General features: G+C 47.4%; 1 protein-coding gene across 3 annotated transcripts in view; it reads right to left on the reverse strand.

Annotated features, from left to right (window-relative positions):
* sdk1a (sidekick cell adhesion molecule 1a) overlaps window positions 1-23660 on the reverse strand; it is a 973689-nt gene that overhangs the window by 95067 nt on the left and 854962 nt on the right. For all 3 annotated transcript variants that reach the window (XM_068055814.1, XM_068055813.1, XM_068055815.1), the window contains exons 31-33: window positions 15101-15204; window positions 13081-13151; window positions 900-1035 (exon numbers count right to left, since the gene is read on the reverse strand). In XM_068055814.1, coding sequence (XP_067911915.1) covers window positions 900-1035; window positions 13081-13151; window positions 15101-15204 — 311 coding nt within the window. The remainder of the gene's footprint in view (window positions 1-899; window positions 1036-13080; window positions 13152-15100; window positions 15205-23660) is intronic.

Here is a 23660-nt window from a genome sequence, read left to right on the forward strand (position 1 = left end):
GATCCTTTCTCCTTCACTGAGCGGGTGTGCCCTGATTGACCCTACAGGCTTTCTCTGTAGTTTCCAGCAGTCAGCGCTCAGATGACCTGCCTTATTACAATGGAAACACACAGGTCTCCGGGTCTCACTCCTACTTACAACCCCTTTTGGGCTGGTGGAGGGACCCCCGTGATTCCCCAACTCTATAGGAGTCGTGATCGTCCCACCCCTGTAGCTCACTCATGGATGTATGACGGTAAACGCAAATAATATTGGGAGGTTATATCATAGGTCCAAGAAGTTAATGCACACTTTGTGTAAATATTTTTTTCCATTGTTAGGTACATCTGGTATTTTCAGCCTGTTTTGGATATGACAGACAAAAAAATTGACATCACATTCAATGTTGAGTAAATCACAGCCTGAACCATGAATACTGGCATCAGAGAATAACATGAGGAGAACAACATATAAATGAGGAACACTATTTAAAAAAAATGCTGGGTAAACAGCCTCAGTGTGCCATTAAATAGATAGTCAAATTATTCAAATTCTGAGTGCAAAACACCCATGAGGCATCCATTTATGAGAAATATATCTCATTCAAAGCAAGGCCATAGACAATCTCTGATATAACTCAAGTGTTAGATCCATCTTATCAGCAAAGGAGATATGACTGAAGGGATAGTGGGGAATTCCACAATTGTTATGATAATAACGCTATATGTTTAAATAAAAGCAATATTTGCATTTTTATTGCTCTGTCAGAAATAACACCATAAAGTTGGACGACAGTGGAAACCAAGCTGTCAATATTTAAAGCCCTGCAGGCACAGGCATTATAACAACAAAAGGCTTTAGGAAAATATATTTGAGTCAAATCAAGGCTGTCCACAAATCTGTCACCTGCTGTTACTTACCCGTTAGCTCTGTCTGCAGAGAAGAAGGGTCCCCAATGGGCTGTGTGTTGAAGCCTGGCATATTCTCATATACCAGCTCCCTGTAGTAAATCCGGAATCCCAACAATATGCCATTTAAACCTTCTTCCTTTGGTGGCTAGGGAGAAATAAAATGTAGAAATTATTCTGTGTATCTTTATGCCATCTGGGTGATTTAACATGGTCCATAATATGTTTCACCTCTGCTTTAATAATAAACTTGTTCTCCTCCAGCCCCTAAAAACTAATCAACTCTCCTGATGGTTTCCTTTGTAAATACAATACTTGTATTGTAACTGATTAATCCCAGACCACACTAAAATAGTTGATTCCATGTGCGGCAGTGGTCATGTTGCTGCACGGCCCTGGATACCCATGAATTAGTGATCAGACAAGTCACCCAGGGATCATGGTCCCTATCTTTACTCAGCAACTTTTATTGGAAGATGCTTGTGTGTATATGTCTGGTGAGATTAGGATCGGCTTGGCTGTGATGTCTTTTGTAGTTAAGAGGTCTTCCAATGTTCAGAACCCAAACCAGCATGTAAGGAATGGTCGGCTGAGACCAAGGTACCAGAGGCAATTGGTGATTGTATAATATCAGAACAATATTCAGGAAATGAAAGGAGGAATCCGAAGAAAATAACGACATACCAAAGATGAGTTTCCTTCGCTGTTTCATTTATTACCTTGAAACCTATCATCTATCTAGCCATTTATTTAATTAAAAACTTTGTGCTGAATTTTTCGGCTTACCAGGAAGTCCAACCACCAAGGACGAAAGCAGGAGGCAGGACCCTGGGGCGACATATTGCCGGTGATGGCCAATTAACAAGCCGTCTTCGGGGCCCCCAGAGCTGCCTGACCAATCAGAGGGCTGGCAGCTCAGGAGCTTTGGCAAGGCCACCAACAGCAGTGGGAAGTGGCTCTTAATTGGCTCATTAAGTGGCTCAACTGGCCACCCAGCGGGCAGCCACGCAGCTGAGGTTCCCAAATGCCATGGTGGCAGGAAGATGTTGGCTCCCCTCCTGAAGCTTTCCCCGTCATATTGCCAGTCCTCCTGCCTCCTAGCCCGTCTCCAATGGGCCAGGAAAATTCAGCCCTTTGTGTAGAAACATCATGATGGTAATGTCATCATGCGGTAATTTCCTTGTACATCGATCAGTGTTTTTCTGTTTTCAAATTAGACAAATGACAAATAGAAAATAACTAAGGTGGCATAGTGGTTATGGAACTGGATGAGTAATCCAAAGACCTGAACTAATGTTCTGGAGACAGCAAACACTGCCACACCTTACAAGTGCACCCTCCACCAGCTCAGATACAGTCATCTCAGTGGATCCCTGCGTGCGTAGGTAGGGTGATGAGCACATTATGAGTGAGCAGGAGGAGGTGACAGAGGAAGAGGCAGCTGTGGGCAGTCCCCATCACAGGATGGAAGACAGACACAGTCTTGCTCAGGTGGGCATAGATGCAGAGGGCTCTGGAGTCACAAAAAAGGAGGATCTACTGAGACCAGAGGCAACAGATGTGCTCCCACATGCCAGACTTCCCTGAGTCAGTGCGGGTTACTGGGCTGAGCATGGAGGAGTCCATTCAGCTCATGAGCGACATCATGGCTCAGAATTTTGAGCACGAGCTCCTCCACTGAGATAGTGGCCAGCATCATGGCGAGCCATGTGCGGCAGCACTTGGAGTGCATGCAGGAACTGCACACTGATGTTCACAGAATGCACATCACACTATGTAGCCTTAACCGGTCAGAGGCGCTGATGACATGGAGACGTTTGCAGGGGATGCCAGTTGTGGTACAGCTGGCGCTTCCCTCCAGCCATATGGAGTGCCAGCCAACGGCTGAGGAGACAGTCACCAAGGAGGACGAGCGTATGATCCCTCATGGGGCACCATCATCATCTATGACCTCCTTAGTCCCTCTGACAGAGGGACCATCTGTGCAGCAGGCCCTAGTGATGGAGGCTGCCCCTGCAATGACACCGAGGCAGCAGTCTCCAGAGGTGCCCCCCCCCCCACCTCAGCACCTCCATGACGAGGACGACTGCCACGTGGATCTCAGCCGTAAGCAGAGACAAGTGAGCAGGCTGCCTCCATCTCATTTAAGGCTACAAGGGGAGCACCATGTAAAAGTGGCCAAGAGTGGAGGCCACCATGTTGGGCACAGCACTGAGTGGGTCACTGGAGTTTGTTTCACCTGTAACTGTGCACCTTTCCTATTTATCAACACCATGTAAATAATGATACATGAAGCCAAATGTGTGAGCTTCCATTTCTTAAATGGTGGGACAAGAGGGATGAAGTGGCGATGGGGAGCAAGAGTTCTTGCACAGGGACAGTGAAACCTCTGGACAGATTTGCAGCCTTCATTTCTGGTAAGAGTGAATCTATTCCAGGCCACATCTTCAATGAAAGTGTTCTCATAGGCAGGTCAAATTGAGTTCAAGACCATACCCTCTTCCTGGAATAGAAGGGCTCAGCTGAAACGTACCTGGATCAGATGATTCCTGACACTGTAGGTATCCTGATGAGACCATCAAGTCCCACACTGGGCCTGCACATCTCCAAATGCAGCCAGGCACCTCTGTGATCTGCATCTTCTTCTTCCTCTTCCACGTCCTGCTCCTTGTCTTCCTCCAATGAGTTGTGTCATTCCAAGGCCTCACCATCTTCAAGCTCCACACCTCTCTGGAAGGCCATGTTATGGAAAACGCAGCAGACAACCATAATGCATGAGACCTTTGCAGCACACCATCTGACCAGTTGAGGCACCGAAACCGTATCTTCAGATGCCCGATGGCCTGCTCGATGGTGGTCCTTGCGAGCAGATGGCTTTGTTTGTAGCACCTCTGTGGTTCTATCGCAGAGTCTCAGAAAAGGGCGACTAGCTATCTCTTCAAGGAATATCCCTTGTCCCCTAGAATACATCCACGGAGTTTGGGAGGGGGGGTGGTTCTGTAATGAAGAGCTGCAGCAGCCTGACTGCCAGAGGATGAAGGAGTCATGGCAGCTGATAGAAAAGCGAGTGTACTCATGCAGGATGCAGACCAGTTGAGTGTTGAGGGAGTGGAAACCCTTCCTGTTGATGAATCTCACTGGCTGGTCAATGGGTGCCTTGATGGCCACATAGTGCAACTAATGATGCCCTTCACCTGGGGGATCCAGCGATGGGAGGTGAAACCCACTATCATTTGTGCCTGCAAGGCCCCATCTGTCTGGAACTGAATGTAGTGTCCAGCTCTCGCAAATACGGCTTCAGTAACCTGTGAAATGCAGTGGTCTGCAGCCATTTTGAGGCACCACCAAGGTCCAAAGGTGATCCTTGGAAGGACCCAAAGGCGAAGAAATTCAAGGCCACAGTGACTTTGATGTCTACTGACAGGGCATGGCGAGCAATGCTATGAGGTCTGAGGTCTGCCACACCGAGGGAACAAATCTCTGTGGCCATCTGCCTGGTTCACCGACGCTAAGTTTGGGTTCCGTCAGGACCGCTGGGCTTCAGACCTCATTATAGCCTTGGTCCAAACATGGCAGAAGAGCAGAATTCCAGAGGTGAGGTGAGAGAGATCCATTGATCATGGCAGCATTTGATTGCGTGTGACATTAAGGAGCCCCAGTAAAGTTGACGTCAGTGGGAATCGGGGGGTGGGGGGAGCTCTCCAATGGTTGGAGTCATACCTTGCATAAAAGAAGATGGTTGTAGTTGTTGGAGGCCAATCATCTCAGGCCCAGGACATGGCTGCAGGAGTTCCTCAGCGCAGTGTCCTCGGCCCAACCAGCTGACCCTCAATGACCCTCTGACCTTATCAATGACCCTCCTTCATCATAAGTTCAGAAGTGGGGATGTTCACCAATAATTGCAGAGTCTTCAGTTCCATTTGCAACTCCTCAGATACTGTAGCAAGACTTGAACAACATTCAGCCTTGGGCTGATAAGTGGTAAGTAACATGATACCACTCAAGTGTCAGGCAATATCCATCTTGAACAAGAGAGTCCAACCATCTCCCCTTGACATTCTGTTGAATTCCCCATTATCAGCTGGGTATACTCTTGGCAAGTAACTCACCTCCTGACTCCCCCAAAGCCTGTCCACCATCTACAAGGCAGATGACAGAAGTGTGATGGAATACCCTCCAACTGTCTGGATAAGCACAGCTCAAACAACACTGAATACCATCCAGGACAAAGCAGCCTTGCTTGATTGGCACCCCATTCCCGACATTAAACATTCACTCCCTCCACCACCAGCGTACCATGGCTGCGGCATATACCATCTGCAACAGAGTTGTCCAACATACGGCCCGCAAAAGGTTTCCATCCAGCCCGCAGATGTATTTCAGAGATGAGAAATTGTCCATGGTCGTCTTCTTTCAGAACGGCTTTTTAAAAAATCGCGTTGTCAGTTTCACAGCTGACAGGTACTGACATCAGGAACAGCAATTTCCCAACTTCAGACAGAGTCAGGGTTTTCCGGCGGGTTACGACTTTTTTTTATAAACCCCACCGGAAAATCCTGAATCCGTCAGCTGTGAAACTGACAGTGCAATTTTTAAATAAACTGACCAACCACAAAGTTGCTGTGCTGAGCGCTCCCCCTCCCTGCAACTGCCAGGGAGAGAGGGGGGAGGAACAGAGAGGGGGAGGGGGGAACAGAGTGAGAGAGAGAGACAGCGAGCGAGAGGGGAGACAGTGGGGGGGGGCAGAGACAGAGAAAGAGAGGGAGGAATAGAGACAGAGAGGAGGGAGGAACAGAGGCAGAGAGAGAGACCAAGGGAAATAGAGAGGGGAACAGAGAGAGAGAGGGGGAACAGAGAGAGAGAGGGGGAACAGAGAGAGAGGGGGGAACAGAGAGAGAGGGGGGAACAGAGAGAGAGGGGGGAACAGAGAGAGAGGGGGGAACAGAGAGAGAGGGGGGAACAGAGAGAGAGGGGGAACAGAGAGAGAGGGGGAACAGAGAGAGAGGGGGGAACAGAGTGAGAGGGGCAACACAGAGAGAAGGGGGGAACACAGAGAGAAGGGGGGAACACAGAGAGAAGGGGGGAACACAGAGAGAAGGGGGGAACACAGAGAGAAGGGGGGAACACAGAGAGAAGGGGGGAACACAGAGAGAAGGGGGAACACAGAGAGAAGGGGGGAACACAGAGAGAAGGGGGGAACACAGAGAGAAGGGGGGAACACAGAGAGAAGGGGGGAACAGAGAGAGAAGGGGGGAACACAGAGAGAAGGGGGGAACACAGAGAGAAGGGGGGAACACAGAGAGAAGGGGGGAACACAGAGAAAAGGGGGGAACACAGAGAAAAGGGGAGAACACAGAGAAAAGGGGGGAACACAGAGAAAAGGGGGGAACACAGAGAAAAGGGGGGAACACAGAGAAAAGGGGGGAACACAGAGAAAAGGGGGGAACACAGAGAGAAGGGGGGAACACAGAGAGACAGACAGACAGAGAGGGAGTGAGTGATCACGATCACTCCTGACAGATGGACATCTATCTAGAATAATCCGCATCACTACAAGTGTGCAAGCAAACACTGACAACTCATGCAAGCAAAAAAATGCCAGGTATCTCACTAAATCAGTGTCCAACATAGTGATGAGAAAGTATGTCAATAAATTAATCTTCTCATTTGAAGCTTCTTCACAAAATATAGATGTGTTGTTTTGACTAATAGTAAGAGAAATTTTTAATGCCTTTATCTTTCCAAAATTGTCTCACCGGCCCCGTAGGGTAAGACAAAAATTGTAATGTGGCCCACCATGTGAAAAGGTTAGACAACCCTGATCTACAAGATGCACTGCAGCAACACACCAAGGCTTCTTATACAGAATCTTCCAAACCTGTGACCTCTACAGCTTAGAAGGACAGGGCAGCCTGAAAGCTCCCCTCTAAGTCACACACAATCCTGACTTGGCAATATATAATCGTTCCTTCATTGTCACTGGGTCAAAATCCTGGAATTCCCTATCTTAGAGCACTGTGAGTATACCTACATCACATGGACTGCAGTGTTCAAGATGGCTGTTCATCACCACCTTCTCAAGGGCAAGTTGAGATGGGCAATAAATGCTGGCCTTGCCAGCGATATCCATCTCCCATCCTGGATAGTGCCAAGCCTCATCCAGACAAGTGGAGTATACCATCACACCCCTGAATTGTGCCTTTCAGTTGGTGGAGAGCTTTTGGGAATCAAGAGGAGTGTTACTTGCCACAGAATTCCCAGCCTCTGACCTGCTCTTGCAGCTGCCGTATTTATATGGCTGGTTCAGTTCAGTTTCTGGTCAATGATAACCCCCAGGATGTTGATGGTGAGGGATTCAGTGAAGGTAATGCCATTGAATGTCAAGGGGAGATGGTTAGATTTTCTCTTGTTGGAGATGGACATTCTCTGGCATTTGTGTGGCACCAATGTTACTTGCCACTTATCAGCCCAAGCCTGAATGTTGTCCAGGTCTTGCTGCATGCGGGCACAGACTGCTTCATTATCTGAGGAGTTACAAATGGGACTGAACACTGTGCAATCATCAGTGAATATCCCCATTTCAGGTATTATGATGAAAGGAAGGTCATTAATGAAGCAGCTGAAGATTGTTGTGCCTAAGACTCTGCCCTGAGGAACTCCTGCAGCAATATCCTGGGGCTGGGATGATTGGCCTCCAATGACCACAAACATCTTCCTTTGTGCTAGGTATGAGTCCAGCCATTGATATTTCCTGACCTTGCCTCCCCCCCACCACCACCACCCCCCCCAACTACTGGCGAGGCCAGACCAGTTGAACCATAACTTGAACAAAACATGGAAGAAGCTGCATGCTCAAATAAAGGTTTTGGCTTTTTACGATTTGCATCTGTATGAGTAAAATACTGATAGAACATCCCATTTACTTTATCAAAAATCAAAAACCAGTTTCATTCACTGAACACACGGGAAAGCCTGCAACTGGCAATGAGCAAACAATGCAAAATCACCCAATCTAATATGCTGATTTTTTTTTCAAACCCAACTATCTACAACCATCAGTTACTATAAAATGAATCAACCAAGTTCCTGAGATAATTTTTTCTCACAGCTCTACCTATCTACTGGTATCAATTTATAAATTGGTTAAATCAACCAAAAAGCAGTGGCAACTGTTTGCAGATTTTAATAACTGGCTTGTTTTCTGTTTTTACGATCATTTGTGTGTGTAATGAAGTGTACCATCAAGAATGCAATGTATACTACTGAGTCTCTCGTGGGCTTGTCTCATGGTTCATTGGATGAAATGCTATGGGGGCTAAATTCAACAGCCCCCAAAACCAGGGGCATAGGGATCAACGCAGACAATATACCAACTTTGTACTGCCTTCAGTTTTAAATGATATCAGTGCCCAGCCAGTGCTAATCGCCCTGTTGATTGCCTGGACACCTGAGCAAGGGGCCAATAACGTGAGTGGCGAGCACTGTTTAAAGATAGTCTGCACCTCTTAAAGCTGAGGTACACTCTGGCTGAAGGAGGTCCTTGCAGTCATGCAGGAACTGAATCTGACCTATGAAATATTGAATAATGGCACAACATGGCAGAGATCAGGCGCCAAGGTTCTGGAGGCTGCACTAGATGCCTTGGTGCAGGAGATGCAAAGGAGAAGATGTGTCTTTTATTTGCAGGGGGCCAGGAGGCCTTCCAGACATCTACTTAGAAGGCAGTGAGAGCAGAGAGCCATCTAAGTTAATGCCAAGCGTCAAGCCACAAGGACTTGGATGCAGTGCTGCAAAAAGTTCAACATCATCATATAAGTGGTCAAGGTTAGTGAATGCGTCTTCAAATGCCATATCCTCCAAAGTGCACCACTAACCTTACAAACTGCTCAATGCACCATACTCCCATCATTCAGCTACCAACAATCTCTATCAATCAGGACTCATACCTGATCGCTTCACCACACCCTCACACACTTGGCACATTTAACATACCCACATCTTACAGTTTGCACACTGCCAGTGATTTAACCATGGCAGTCACATGAGAAACAGACTGCACAACACTTACTCACATAGCTTCCTCTTGCAAGACAAGGTGACGCAGAGCCGAAGGCAGCAGGAGCTAATCGGAGGTTGACAGGCATCCTGACACCCATGCAGGAGAAGGTGTTGGCATTTATTGGGATGCCCGTTGCTGAGACTGTGGCCAGTAGAGAGACTGAAACCATCAAAGATGACGGTATCCTCATACCTAAACCTCCTTCTCACATTCCACCTCCCCTCATCCCACAATCTCTTCTGATTTACAAGCTGCAAATGGTGTAAGCATGCACCACTTACTTTCCCCCAGCCCAAACAAAAACCTTTCTCCTTTCAGTTACTCAAGGAGTGCAACCTGCTCAGGCAGTGGGGGAACAGCAAGAGGACAGTGATAATGAAAGCACAGTACCATCACTTGGGACAGGATTTTTACCCCTCCCCCACCCCGCCGGATCCAGGATCAGAGGTGGACGGGTGCAAAAAATAGCGCCACCGGCCTGCTTGCCGGTTCCCCAGCCAATGGGCCACTTCTGTGGAGGCATGATGGTGGGATGGCAGGGCTACCCCCTGACCTGCATGCTTGCTAAGGGCCACTTAAGGCCAATTAAAGGAGGCTGACTGGGATTTTCCAATTAGCCTCCAGGATCCTACAGGTGCCTGGAAACCGCCTCCTGGTCACAAACCAAAGAACCAGTGCTCCAGGCAGGCTTAGAGGGCTTCCCTGCCTGCCAGGGTGCAGCAGCAGTCACAGGCTGCACTGTAGAGGGGCTGTCTCCCACACTGGTAGCCTGGCTGCAAAAGCCATTTTTAAAATTTAAACTTTTAAAATACTAGTGAGACGGCTGCACTTCTATTTTGAAGCACCCTCTCCCTTACTTACCTTCCATTGCAGCCTGGTGTTACTTTCAAGCTGGAAGGGTTCTGATAGGCTCTCCATCTTTGAAAGCTCACCCCATGGCAAGCCCACCCATTAATTGGCCATTCCAGGAAAAATTATAATGAGTGACTATTTCACTCTTGCAGCCACTAGTTCAGATACTGACTCTACACATGATTTAGAGGATGACACAGAGGTGGGACCTGCACATGGAGAGACACCAGACATGAGTAGCTGCTGCCAGGGCAAGGGGCAAGGATAGCAGGTGCCAGCTTGCTGGAGGGGGAAGCTGCACACGAGTTCTGCTGCAGAGGACTTGGATGAGGACTTTGATGGGGCAGCCTACAGAAGAATGCTGATGAGTTTGCACAATGAAATGGTTGCTTCATTGCGTGGCCTCCAGAAAGCTTGCAGTCAATGGCAAAAATCATGGAGGAATCCAGACCCACTTGGCACAGGGCTTTGCGCAGAGCTTGATGTGCTTCCTTTCCAGTATGGAAGTGGTAGCCAACTCCATTTACACGCTTGTGGGCCCAACCATGATGCAATGTCCGATGGCTGATGTCTCAGCTTCCTTTGCAGCACAAGCAGTTTCGACCAGAAATCTGAATGCTGCAGTGAAAGCTCAGCCTGAAGCTATACAAGTTCAGACTGCTATCATGCAAGGTTAGCTTGCTGCCATCATAGCTGTGGATTACAGTGTGCAAAGGAGCCTGCAGGGTGTTGCACCCAAATGGCACCCGATTCCAGCAGTCTGTCCTCCAATAGATTCTGAGGATTGCTGAGGCACGACCCTGGTGGGGTGGCAGTGATTTCATGGAGCATGAAAATGCTGTCCTTTCTCCTTTCCTCCACTACTGCCATTCCACTGGTGCCCTTGCCTGTCAGCCAGCCAACCGAGACCACTGCCACCAATGCCGAGATGGGCCTTCTAGGCCCAGAGATGCTTGAGATTGTCCTCCACAGAGGCCTGCAGTCTGCTGCACTGAAAGTCAGCGGCTTTCCACCAGTCATGTTGCAGCCACGGGGTAGCACTGTGTAGGAGCACTAGGACAGGCAAAAGCAGATGGAAAATGGAACTAAGGGAATGCATAAAGGTGATTAGTTGACTTCAATTAAAAAGTTGGATTGGATTGTTTATTTTGTCGTGCTTGTTATTTTTGCATTGTGGCTAAGTGGGTACTGCGATGATCAGTGACAGAGGAAAGCACGGTATGGGACTATTGTTGAATGGGGAATTGAGGTTGTGGTTACTGGTATTGCACTCAGATAGTTCTTCACAGACAGCCTGGTCAGAAAGGGGTTGTCTATGTTGTCTCCTCTCTTCTCCTCATGCTCCTGCTCCTCATATGTTTGGCGTATAGCTGGTCGGAAGGGCTGTCCTGTCATGTCATGATGGCAAGCTTGTGCAGCATGCAGCAGACCACCATGAATCTTAACATCTGCTCTACCGAGTACTGCAGAGTTCCTCCAGAGCAGTCCAGGCAGCAGAAGTATTGTTTCAGCATGCCAATGCTCAGCTTTGTCGTATTTCGTGTGACAGCACGACTTTCACTGTATGCATGCTGTGCAAGTATCTGTGGGTTGCACAGCGGATCATCAGCTATCTGGTTAGTGAATAGCCCTTGTTGCTCAGAAGCCACCCTTTGGTTTGCCGTGGAGGCTCAAATGCGCTGGCACAGCGGACTGCCACAGAATGAAGGTGCCATGACTGCTGTCAGGATACTGGGCATTAACCTGCACGATTCTCTGCCTATGGTCACACACCAGTGGGACATCGAGGGAGTGGAAACTCTCTTGGCTGTGGTATAGGGCAGAGTTGACGTTCGGTGCCCACAGAGCTGTACGTGCAGTCCATGGCACCCTAAACCATCATGTGCTCAGTCTACCTGTATCCCTCTGGCAAGAGAGAATGAAATGTAATTCCCGCTAAATGAATAACATCAGTTACCTCCCTCATTCAGCAGCAGATGCAAACTGTGAGATGTTGCAAATAGCTCCAGCTCCAGTCTTGAAGGAGCCAGACATAGAAAAGTTAATTGTCATGGTCACCTTTACAACCATTGGCAATGCAGTCCTTGCCCTGCTCTGAAGTTGAAGTTGTTATTGCAGCAGGTGGCAGATTTCAGTGAGGATTTCCTTACTGAAATGCAGATGTTGCACACACTGGGAGACGGGAATGGAGGTTGGGGTGGGCAAACTAAATGGCAAGGGGCGGCATCCCCGACATTGTCCCGGCCCCCTGCCATTTTGTCCGCAGCGGGGTCGCCGAGGCCAACCTTCCTGCCAAAGGCCAATTGAGGCAGTCACTCAATGTATGCACACTAACTCACCAATCTGCATCCGGTACATCACACCCCAAAAGTGTGCGTGCACACTGCAGATGCCATCTTGGACAGTCTTGGAGCTGGAGCTATTTGCAACATCTCACAGTTTGCGTCTGCTGCTGAATGAGGGAGGTAACTGATGTTATCCATTCAGCGGGAATTACATTTCATTCTCTCTTGGCACCATAGCACCCAAACAACAAGTACAATCAATACAAATTTAGCATCATATGTCTTTTAACTGTGCTTATTGTAACAGGTCAACAGACAGGAACCGACCTGGGTGACGCTTGCCACAGTGCTAACAGTGGTGGGAAGTCTGAAGTTGTTACGTGTTTCCTATTAAAAGTACAATAATAGAAACAGGAGCTCGTCTTACTATTTTAGCTATTAAGTCCAAGCATTACCAATGTCTCAGAAGTGTTACTAAATTATGGTAACATGACAAACAGGAATTATAGATCTTTTTCGAGACATGTTTCATGACAGAAGTTACATTGTCGTATTGTGAATAACTTCCTTCATATTGCATGATAAAAACACTACTGAAAAGGTTAAGCCATTTCACTAAGGTGTATTGTTTATACACAGCCAAAATTTCACCATACAGCTACAGAAGCCTGCTCTTAAGTATATAACAGTAGAAGCAAGTTTGTAGTCCATTGCCACATTTAGAGGTACATTTATTAATAAATGCTAGATGTTTAACCAATGCTAACATCACATTCAAAGCAGTTCCATTATGAATATAACAAGCTGAGATATGATTATTATGCCAGGATAACTATGACTGTCTTATGTTTTGTAATGTTGATAATTATGTCCTTTCTACAATATCATTTAAATAATGCATTGTGATAAAATGCAAAAAAAGCCTTTGTATTTCACTAACTCAACAAACGTTTTCAATACACAAAGGATTAATTACAGCCCAGAGGCCGTGACTTGCCTGCCATTGAACAAGGACTGAGGTAGTGGTGCGCGGAATCACAGACAGAATAACTGGTGGCTCACTGGGAACTGAAAAACAGAACTGTAGGTGAAGCAACTGAATGACACATCACAATTTTATATTTCTTGTCAACCCATTAGGTTTCTGCACTGAAGTTCTATTCTTGATTAACTTTATCTAATACTGTATTCTCAATTAACTAACTAAAAAGAATGGAGATTTTTTATTTTCTTCTAAACTGGTTTAAACTGTGGTACCCAGGGACGGTGGGAGAATTGCACATTTGATGTTGGCTGCATCCTTCCAACATAAAAGTACTTTCTGACAGCATGCTTTTGTCCGACGACACAGTAAATATATTATTAAATACGGCGAGCCATCAATCTCTCTAATTGCCTTTAAAATGATTGTTTCATCCAAGATACAAATTATGCCAAATTTAAAGGGAAACGTCTGCCTGAAAAAAGTCTTTATTGTTCATTTCAAAACACGCAACGCGATGATATAAATTACACGAGAACACATCATGCATGTGTATTTGGTATACTGATAAAAATGACACACAGCCCTTCTGGTCCTCCTCCCTCCCTAAATTTATTCATACCCGAGAACCTTTTGGCACCATGCCCATTTTGGAATACGGAAGTAAGAATCTTTAAAGTTTCTGGTACCCAATGTTGGGATTACTACCTTGGAAGCCTGTGGCAGTCCAAACATTTTGATTTCTCTTGGTTTAGGACCAATCCCTCAGTACCTCTTTCAAAACAATGCCCCCAATGATAACATCATGATTCATTGTTAACTTTGTAAGTGTCAACTTTTGTCTGATTACACTCCAGTGAAGCACTTTAGGACATTTTACTATGTTGAAGACGTACAGAAACTCACTGAGGCCCCTTCAGGAGCACCTTCCAAACCCACGGCCTGTACCACCTAGAAGAGCAAGGGCAGCAGGCGCATAGGATTACCACCTTCTGCAAGTTCCCCTCCAAATCACACACCATCCTGACTTGGAAATATATCGCCATTGCTTCCAGTCGTCGCGTCAAAACCCTGGAATTCCCTCCCTAACAGCACTTTGTACCTACACCACATAGACTGTAGTGGTTCAAGATGGCAGCTCATCACTGCCTTCTTCAGGACAATTAGGGATGGGCAATAAATGCTGGCCTTGCAAACGATGCTCACATCCCAAGAATGAATAAAAAATGCAATTTGTTGTCATTATTTAGTTCTGTACTCTACATTGTTGGATTGCAAGAATAGATACAGGTATATATTGTACTGTGTACAGGGTGTGTTGAAAAATAAAGTATAATATTGTTTCCACTTCCCAACTCAATTTCCAAGAAGGTTCAACTGGAGAAATACTGCAAGATTATTTGTGGCTTTGTTGCATCCATCGGCAGTATTGACAACACAAAACTTCTCCATCATCTTTGTGCCCCAATTAGTTGAACAGGATGTACTTCAAACTGTTCACTAAAGTTTTGTTAAACAACACAATATAAGTTAGGAACTAAGTGCAGCATTTACAAGTAAAAGTTATTACTTCTGACAAGAAGTTAAATTACAGGCTGTTGTGAAGATTATATATACATGAAACATACCACAGTTTGAAACTGTTTTAAGTAAACCTCTTTCTCTCAATCATTTAGCCTAGTTATCGTCACTGGTTGTTAATTAGTAGTGAATTCTTATTCTCCTCTGTTCTCTGGTGAATATAGTTCATTATCCTACACAACTGTTGTCTTAATATATTCTATTATTGTCCAGCCAAGATTTTCCCAATTTACATAATCACAGCTAAATATTAACAGTCTATTACTTTGAGTACATTTTTTCTATCTAAGCAAATCACAAATGGAAATAAGATGCAACAAAACTTGAGAGCTAAAATTGTGAGAAGTTTTATATAAGCACAATACAAGGATGATAACTTAAACATTCAACTGAATCAAAGAATAAAATGGACAACTAAAACAGAGTGAAATATAATACTGTAACTCATCCTTACCATCCTGCAGTGTTGTTACTGGCTCTGTTGCTGCGCTAAAAGCACTGTCCCCAATATCATTAGTCGCCATCATTCGTAGCTGGTAGGAAGTGTAAGGCTTTAAGCTGTCAAATAACAGGTAACATTAAATACTGAAGTCCTTTAATTTTCCTTGCAGTATTTGTTTTATAATATACAAAATGTAATGAAAATTCATCAACATATCAGTGATGAATTAAAAGTTAAAATTAAAAGTTCAAAACTCATAAAACTTAATACAAAAGAAAGACTGAGAGCTTCTATGTTAGCTATCATGGGCTGAATGTAGCGCGGCTGGTTGGAGCGGGAATGACAGCATGATGGAGAACCACGTTGGAAGCATCCGCCTGGAAATCCAGCATAGTGACTTCAGTTCTGGATTTATTCAGCAGCTGGAAAGCACCAAGGCGGTGCTGCTACCCCGATGTGACGGGAATGCAATTTAAATTGTAACACACTCACTTTTAATACGTTTGCATCTAATTCATTATGATTCAAAGGGGGGTTTGTGATTAAGTGGACGGTGGACAGGCCTTACGTGCCTTCAAATTCCCAAATATTAAAAGCTGGCAGCACCGAGGCGAGGCCACAGTGCCGCGATGATTAGGCAGCCATGTACAGCACTGCATAGGGGAAGAGGGGGGTGCAGAGGCCATTGTCAGCCTACAGTGCTGTGCACTCTGCGAGCGGATAGGGTTCTCAGGTGCTCTGCAAGGTGGGGCAGGATTCTCGGGTGCACTGCGAGGGGGCGTCGAGTTCTCAGGTGCTCTGCGAGGGTGGTCGGGTTCTCGGGTGCTCTGCAAGGGGTCGGGTTCTTGGGTGCTCTGCGAGGGGGGGTAGTGTTCTTGGGGGCACTGCGAGGTGGGTTGGGTTCTCAGGCGCTCTGTGAGGGGGTTTGGGTTCTCGGGTGCACTGCGGGGGGTGGGGGGGTCGGGTTCTTGGCTTTTCTGCGAGGCGGTTTTGGGTTCTTGGATGTTCTGCAAGTGGGGTCGGGTTCTCGGGTGCACTGCGATGGGGTTGGGGTTCTAAGGTAAAGTGCCGGCTGAACAGAGTCTCAGGTGGTCTGCAAGGGGATGGTTCGGGTTTGGGTGGCTGTATTGGGTGACCAAACGTTTGGATGAGTGGGTCGGGTGCCCATACAGCTAGGTGAGAGGGTTGGCTAACAGCAAAGGTGGGTACTAAGGCCTCAGGGAGTCTGCTGAGAGAAGTAGCAAAAGCTCAGCTGCCAAGGCAGGGTCGCCGCTGCGTCGACAGCTCTCTGTAGGCCTACTGGGCAACTGGCGTGGGTCTCATACACCCTGTCTTTTTGGACCCCTGTGGCATGATGAGGTGCCTCCGATGGAGGGAGGGCCAAAAGGGCAGCTGGGCCTGCCTGTAAAGCTCCATGATGAGAGCAGCATCAGCCGGCCATGTCAGAAAGGGTGCTGCACTAGAGAGCGTACCAGAATCGAATCAGCAACCTCCAAATGTCCGAGCGGCGTTGTCAGCGAAGATGCGCCTCTCCAGGGAAGCCATCACCAACTTATCTGCCCTGCTACAGAACGAGTTGTGATTTCTGGGATTTGGGTGTCACCCTATGCCAGTGGCCCTGAAGATCACAGTGGCACTAAACCTTTACACATCTGGATCATTCCAAGGATCCACCGGGAACATGTGTGGGTCTCACAGACAGCAGCCCACTGCTGCATCAAGGAGGTGACCAATGCCTTGTTCAAGATGGCCGGTGGCTATGTGCGCTTCCGGACCAACCCTGACAGTCAGGCGGAGAGGGCCATTGGGTTCTGGGCTATTGCTGGATTCTCCCTGGTGCAAGGTGTGATAGAATGCACACATGTGGCCAGCCAACTGCCTTCATCAACAGGAACAGCTTCCATTCAGTCAACTTCAACTGGTCTGTGACCACCGAAAGCGTTTCCTGCAGGTGTGTGCCCGCTTCCCGGGAAGCAACCATGCCACCTACATACTTTGACAGTCCCAGGTGCCACAGCTTTTCAGGCCCCCTGCTCACCATCAGGGATGGATTCTCGGGGACAGGGGATACCCATTGAAGACATGGCTACTCATGCCTGTAAGGAACCCTCGCAATGCAGTAGAGGAGAAGTACATGTCCACCCGAGAAACCATCGAGCAAGCCACTGGGCTGCTGAAGATGAGATGCCGTTGCCTACATCGATCCAGTGGAGCCCTACGGTATGCCCCAGTGAGGGTTTTGTGTATTGTTGTGGTCTGCTGTGCATTACACAATCTAGTAATGCAGAGGGGGGAGGCCTTGCACGACGATGAGATGACTGAGTGACACTCCTCCACCGATGAGGAGGATGTGGAGGAGGGAGATGAGCAGCACTGGATGTTGAAGTTCTTGTTCCGAAAGCCAGGCAGCGATGGGCCAAGGAGGCAAGAGACAATCACATACTTAAGCATTTCCAGTCACCCTGATGGCCACTCAGAAAAAAATCAATAAAGACTCCCTTCAATACATGCAGTCTGTTGCATCCTTTCTATTTTTGTTCCATGCCTAATGCCCAGCTGAAATATGCACGAGTGCCCATGGAGATCATATTCAAAGGAGGACTGTGCCTATATTGGCATTCCACTAAGAGGGAAGGGTAAAGTCAGCAGCTCACATTTAGTGCTTGATAGAATAATCACTTTTATACAGTGAAGGTTAATTGCTTGAACAAAAGAACTTTATATGATGCAGCACGTCAAATTTCAAACACCCGTGAACCCGTGTCTCTAGGTGATTTTCTTTATATGTTTGCAAGTGCTTCCATGAGGTATGATCACATCGCTAGCACCTGGGCTGCAGACAGGCTGCCCCTTGGCTTGTGATGATTTCGATGGCTGTCCTCTGGCTGCCTGATGGGTTCCTGCACAGGTTCACAACTCTCCTCCGGCATCGCAGCTGCTGCAGCTGGGATCACTGGCGGAGGAGCTGAAAAGCCCCTGTCCACACACGCAGCACCCTACGGGGAGCCCCCAGCTGTGGAAGTCAACCTCTCCTCCTCCCTTTCAAGGCTCACTTGAACCTCCCTTCTCACCAGAGAAGGACGAGGAGCTGGAAAAAACTCCAGGCACCTTGTTCTTCTCTCGCCTTGCCACTGCTTTGTACAGCTCATGGCCAAGGTGATGGTGTGCAGGTCTGCGCACATTTGTGGGATCTGGCTCTTCATGAGGGTCGCCAACCTCCCAATGGAGGAAGCCATGCGCTCATATGAGACATGGCAGCACTCATGGCATGGATATACTCCTCCATCGTCCGCTCATGGCTGCGCATTGCCTCTGGCATCTCCGCCATATGTTGCCTACATTTCTCTGCAACTCCAGCATGCCCGGTGCTGATGACTGTCAGTGGCCTCGGCTGTCTCAGCCTACCCAGATACCCGGGCCGTGTGCAGTGCTCTCACCAGCTTGTGACCCTGATTCTACAGCTGAGCAGAAACCCACTGAGGTGAAAGTATCTGCACCGGTAGAAGATGCAGGAAAATCGTGGGACGGTGCATCCTCTGACTCCTGATCCTCCTCAGAGGTTGACGGCTGGCCCCCTTCTGGCTGAGTCTCCCGCAGACACCGGCCTGCATGAGAGAACACAAACATGTGTGGCTTAGGCTGTGCAGATCTCGTTATGCCAACCATACTTGATGTGGGTCTCCAAAAGTGAAGTGTTTGTTGATGGAAGCCAATCCTCACTCTCTTGTGCAGAGACTCCAGTGTCTCCATCAATATGGAGCGGCCGCCCTGGGTCCCTGCCAATTCTAATGCCTCTTCCTGTGCTGCGGAGAGACCGAATATCTGGGATGCCTCCGCCAGTCCGGGCTGTGTCCCTCCTGTTATGGGCCCTCTTGTCCTGCAAGTGGAAAGAGGGAGATAGTCATACTTCGCAGAGAGATCAACATGACAGTTCAGCTAGTGGCAGTCCCTTGTCCCCTGCTGGGGTATCCTATACAGTTCATGCTACCGCCCGCTCTCAGGGGAGTTAATAGGGGTGAGCTGTGAAAGCAGGTGGGCTGTGGCAGAGATGCAGCCATGCAGCTGTCAGGATGAGGTGATGCCTAACCCCCTCTGCCATCACTGTTGCAGTCTCGCCCTCCCCATGACCCGCTTCCTCCTGTATAGCCATTTGCAATCACTAAAAAGAAGAGAGTTATGGTGCACTTACCTTGGCAAAACAAAGGAGGTCGTTGACCCTCTTGCTGCACTGAACCCATGTCCAGCAGGGTGACCCCACAGCTGCTAACCTCCTCAGTAATCTCCATCCAGGCTTGCTTAGTTAGGCGGGAGGACCTCTTCTTGCCCTTGGTGAGGAACAGGACCTCACAACCTCACACCTTTCCCTTGCAGCCTGGAGGAGTATCCGGAAGAAGTCATTGTTAAAGCGCGGGACAACCCATTGTCTTGCCTTTGCCACAGGGGGGCGGGGTGTAGTGGGGTCCAGAGCCACTGCAGGTCTCAGCTATGAAGAGCTAGCAGAAAATGAGTGCAAGGAAGCAATGCAAGCAGGGCTCACAGGGCTTTAAAAATGGCACCAGCAGCTTCTCCAGAGTCATCTGATGCCTTATTAAGTGTCTTGTATGCCGCCCCTGCTGCATGATTCGCCAGGCCCCGCGCCTCCACTATGCAATGTAGCTGCCCACGTGTGATTACAGTGAGCAGACTGCTCATGTGACCAGTGGGAATGGTGAACACATCTGGGTCTGCCACCGGGACCCACAGCGGGCTTACTATATTCAGCCCCATGGCTAAATGCAGATTTAAGAGCACTCTTCTGACCCTGACACCAATGTACCAGTAGAGTGTAATACTAAGGTTCAAAAGGTATAAATACAGAAGTCTGAATGCAGCCTCAAAAATGTGTACAGATTGCAAGATGAGTGTGGAGATTCGAGTTTGGTGAGTGGCGAGTTCGGTGAAAGGGGTTGGAGGTGCTCCATTTTTCCATTTTTGTAATCCTCCAGTATTTGGTACTTGCTTCTGTGGTGTGGAAAGAGCTGGTTGGTGAGTAACTGGTAAACTATTTTACTTAAAATAAATAGTCTGTAAAGTTATGGTATGGCAGGGCAGCTCTGCCGAGTGGAATGTACAGCCTGTGGCATGTGGGAAGTCATGGATGCACCATGTGTCCTAAAGAAACACATCGGCAGGAAGTGTCACCGGCTGCAGAAGCTTGAACTCCGGGTTCGGAACTCGAGTAGCAACTGCAGTCACTGTTGTGCATCCGCGAGGCGGAGGAGTACGTGGGTAGCATGTTCAGGGAGGTGGTCACACCGCAGGCTAGGAGTATGCAGGCAGATAGGGAATGGGTGACTGCCAGGCAGTCTAAGAGAACCAGGCAGGTAGTGCATGAGTCCCCTGATATGATCTCACTCGCTAATCAGTTTTCCATTTTGGATGATGGTGAGGGTGATGGTTCCTCAGAGGAGTGCCGTCACAGCCAAGTTTGTGGCACCACAGGTAGCTCAGCTGCACAGGAGAGGGGTGGGGGGAAGAAGAGTGGAAGAGCAGTAGTGATGGGGATTCGTTAGTTAGGGGAACAGACAGGCGTTTCTGCGGCAGTAAATGTGAGTCCAGGATGTTGCCTCCCTGGTGCCAGGGTCAAGGATGCCACGGAGCGGCTGCAGGACATTCTTCTGGGGGTGGGTGAACAGCCAGAGGTCGTGGTCCACATTGGTTCCAATGACGTATATAAGAAGAACGATGAGGTCCTGAAAGCAGATTTTAGGAAGCTGGGATAGAGATTAAAAAGCAGAACCTGAAAAGCAGTAATCTCAGGATTACTCCCTGTCCCACGTGCAATTCAGCATAGAAATAGAAGAACTGGTGTAGGAAGGAGGGCATCAGATTTTTGAGACATTGGGACCGGTTCTGGGACAGGTGAGACCTGTACAAAATGGATGGGCTGCATCTGAGCAGGACTGGGACGAATATCCTCGCAGGGAGATATGCTAGTGCTATCGGGGAGGGTTTAAACTAAATTGTCAGGGGGATGGGAATCTGAGAGGGAGCTTAGATTGGAGGGAAGCAAAACTGGTAATTTGTCAGGGGTGTGGGAACCAGGAGCAAGTATCAGAGAGGAATACCAAGGTGCACAGAATACTGGGGGAGATAGAGAGCATGACAGTAGGGAATAGTAAGTTATTAGGTGGGGTCAGAGTAAGGGAGAAAGTAATGAAGTCTGAATCAGGGTTAATGTGCATGTATGTGAATGCACAGAGTGTGGGTAATAAGACTGGTGAGGTATAGGCGCAGATTGCCATGTGAAAATCTGATGTTGCAGCTATGAGACCTGGCTCAAAGAAGGGCAGGACTGGGTGTTAAATATTCCTTGATACAAGGTGCTCAGGAAAGATAGGGAAGGGAAAAAAGGGGGAGGGGTGGTGGTATTGATTAAGGAGAGCACTGCAGTGCTGGAGAAAAAGGATGTCCCAGAGGGGACGAGGACAGAATCAATTTGGCCGGAGCTAAGGAACAAAAAAGATGCAGTTACATTGCTCGGTGTTGTCTATAGGCCACCGGGCAGTGGGAAGGACATGGAGGAACAAATTTGCAAGGAAATTACAGAGAGGTGCAAAAATTATAGGGTCGTTATAATGGGGGATTTTAATTATAGACAGGGATAAAAGTAGAGTAAAGGGCAGTGAGGGGGGCAGAGTTCCCAGAGAGCGTTTGGGAAAATTTGCGACAACAATATGTTGCTAGTCCAATGAGAAAGGAGGCACTGCCTGGACCTGGTTCTTGGGAATGAGGTGGGCCAAGTGGATGAAGTATCAGTAGGAGAGTATTTAGGGGATAGTGATCATTGTATCATAAGGTTTAGGCTGACTATAGAAAAGGACAAAGAGAAATCCAGGGTAAGAATAATTAACTGGGGGAAGGCTAAATTCAATCGGGTAAGAATGGAGCTGGAGCGAATAAATTGGATTCAAAAGCTGGCAGGAAAACTGGTCAATGAACAATGGGTTACCCTCAAAGAGCAGATAGTTTGGGCACAGTCAAAGTATATTCCCTTGAAGGGGAAAAGCAAGGCAAACAAATTCAGAGCTCCCTGGATGACAAAAGAAGTAGAAATTAAGATAAAGAAGGAAAAGTGTGCTTATGACAGATGCCAGGTAGAAAATACTATTGAGAACCAGGCTGAATATAGAAGGTCCAGAGGGGAAGTGAAAAAGTAAATAAGAGAAACAAAAAGAGAACATGAAAAGAGACTGACAGTTAGCATTCAAGAAAATCCCAAAGTTTTCTACAGGCATATAAATAGTAAAAGGGTGGTAAAAGGAGTGGGGCCGATTAGGGACCAGAAAGGGGATTTACATATGGAGGCAGAGGGCATAGCTGGGATATTAAATGAATACTTTACATCAGTCTTTACCAAGGAAGAAGATGCAACTCAGGCAATGTTGGAAGAGGAGGTACGTCCTAGAGGGGTTTAAAATTGATAAATAGGAAGTATTAGAGAGGCTGTCTGTGCTTAAAGTGGATAAAACACCAGGACCAGATGAGATGCATCAAGGATACTGAGGGACGTGAGGGTGGAAATCGCAGAGCCACTGACCATAATTTTTCAGTCTTCCTTAGATTGATGGGTGGTGCCAGAGGACTGGAAAATTGCAAACGTTACACCCGTGTTTATGGACTGCAGCGGTTCAAGAAGGCAGCTCACTACCACCTTTTCAAGGGCAATTAGGGATGGGCAATAAATGCTGGCCTAGCCAGCGATGCCCACATCCCAGGAACAAATATAAAAAAAGGGTGTAAAGATAAGCCCAGCAACTACAGGCCAGTCAGTTTAACTTCAGTGGTGGGAAAACTTCTAGAAAGAATAATTGGGGCAAAATCAATAGTCACATGGAAAAATGCAAGTTAATTAAGGAAAACCAGCATGGATTTCTTAAGGGAAAATCACGTTTAACTAACTTGTTGGAGTTTTTTGAGGAGGTAACTGAGAGGGTTGATGAGGGCAATGCTGTTAATGTTGTGTACAGGGTCTTTCAAAAGGTGTTTGATGCAGTGTCACACAACAAACTTATGAGCAAACGTGGAGTTCATGGAATAAAAGGGACGGTAGAAACATGGATACAAAATTGGTTGAGCAACAGGAAACAAAGAGTAATGGTTAATGGATGTTTTTCGGACTGGAGGAAGGTTTGTAGTGGAGTTCCCCTGGGATCGGTGTTGGGACCCTTGTTTTTCCTGATATATATTAATGATCTAGACCTTGGTGTACAGGGCACAATTTCAAAGTTTACAGATGATACAAAACTTGGAAGCATTGTGAACTGTGAGGAGGATAGTGTAGAACTTCAAAAGGACACAGACAAGTTGGTGGAATGGGCAGACAGGTGGCAGATGAAGGTCAATGCACAGAAATGTGAAGTGATTCATTTTGATAGGAAGAACATGGAGAGACAATATAAAATAAAGAGTACAATTCTAAAGGGGGTGCAGGAGCAGAGGGTCCTAGGTGTATATGTGCATAAGTCATTGAAGGTGGCAGGACAGGTTGAGAGAGCGGTTAATAAAGCATACGGTATCCTGGCTTTATTAA

Source organism: Heterodontus francisci, chromosome 24 (genome assembly GCF_036365525.1).
Source record: "Heterodontus francisci isolate sHetFra1 chromosome 24, sHetFra1.hap1, whole genome shotgun sequence".
Taxonomy (NCBI): domain Eukaryota; kingdom Metazoa; phylum Chordata; class Chondrichthyes; order Heterodontiformes; family Heterodontidae; genus Heterodontus; species Heterodontus francisci.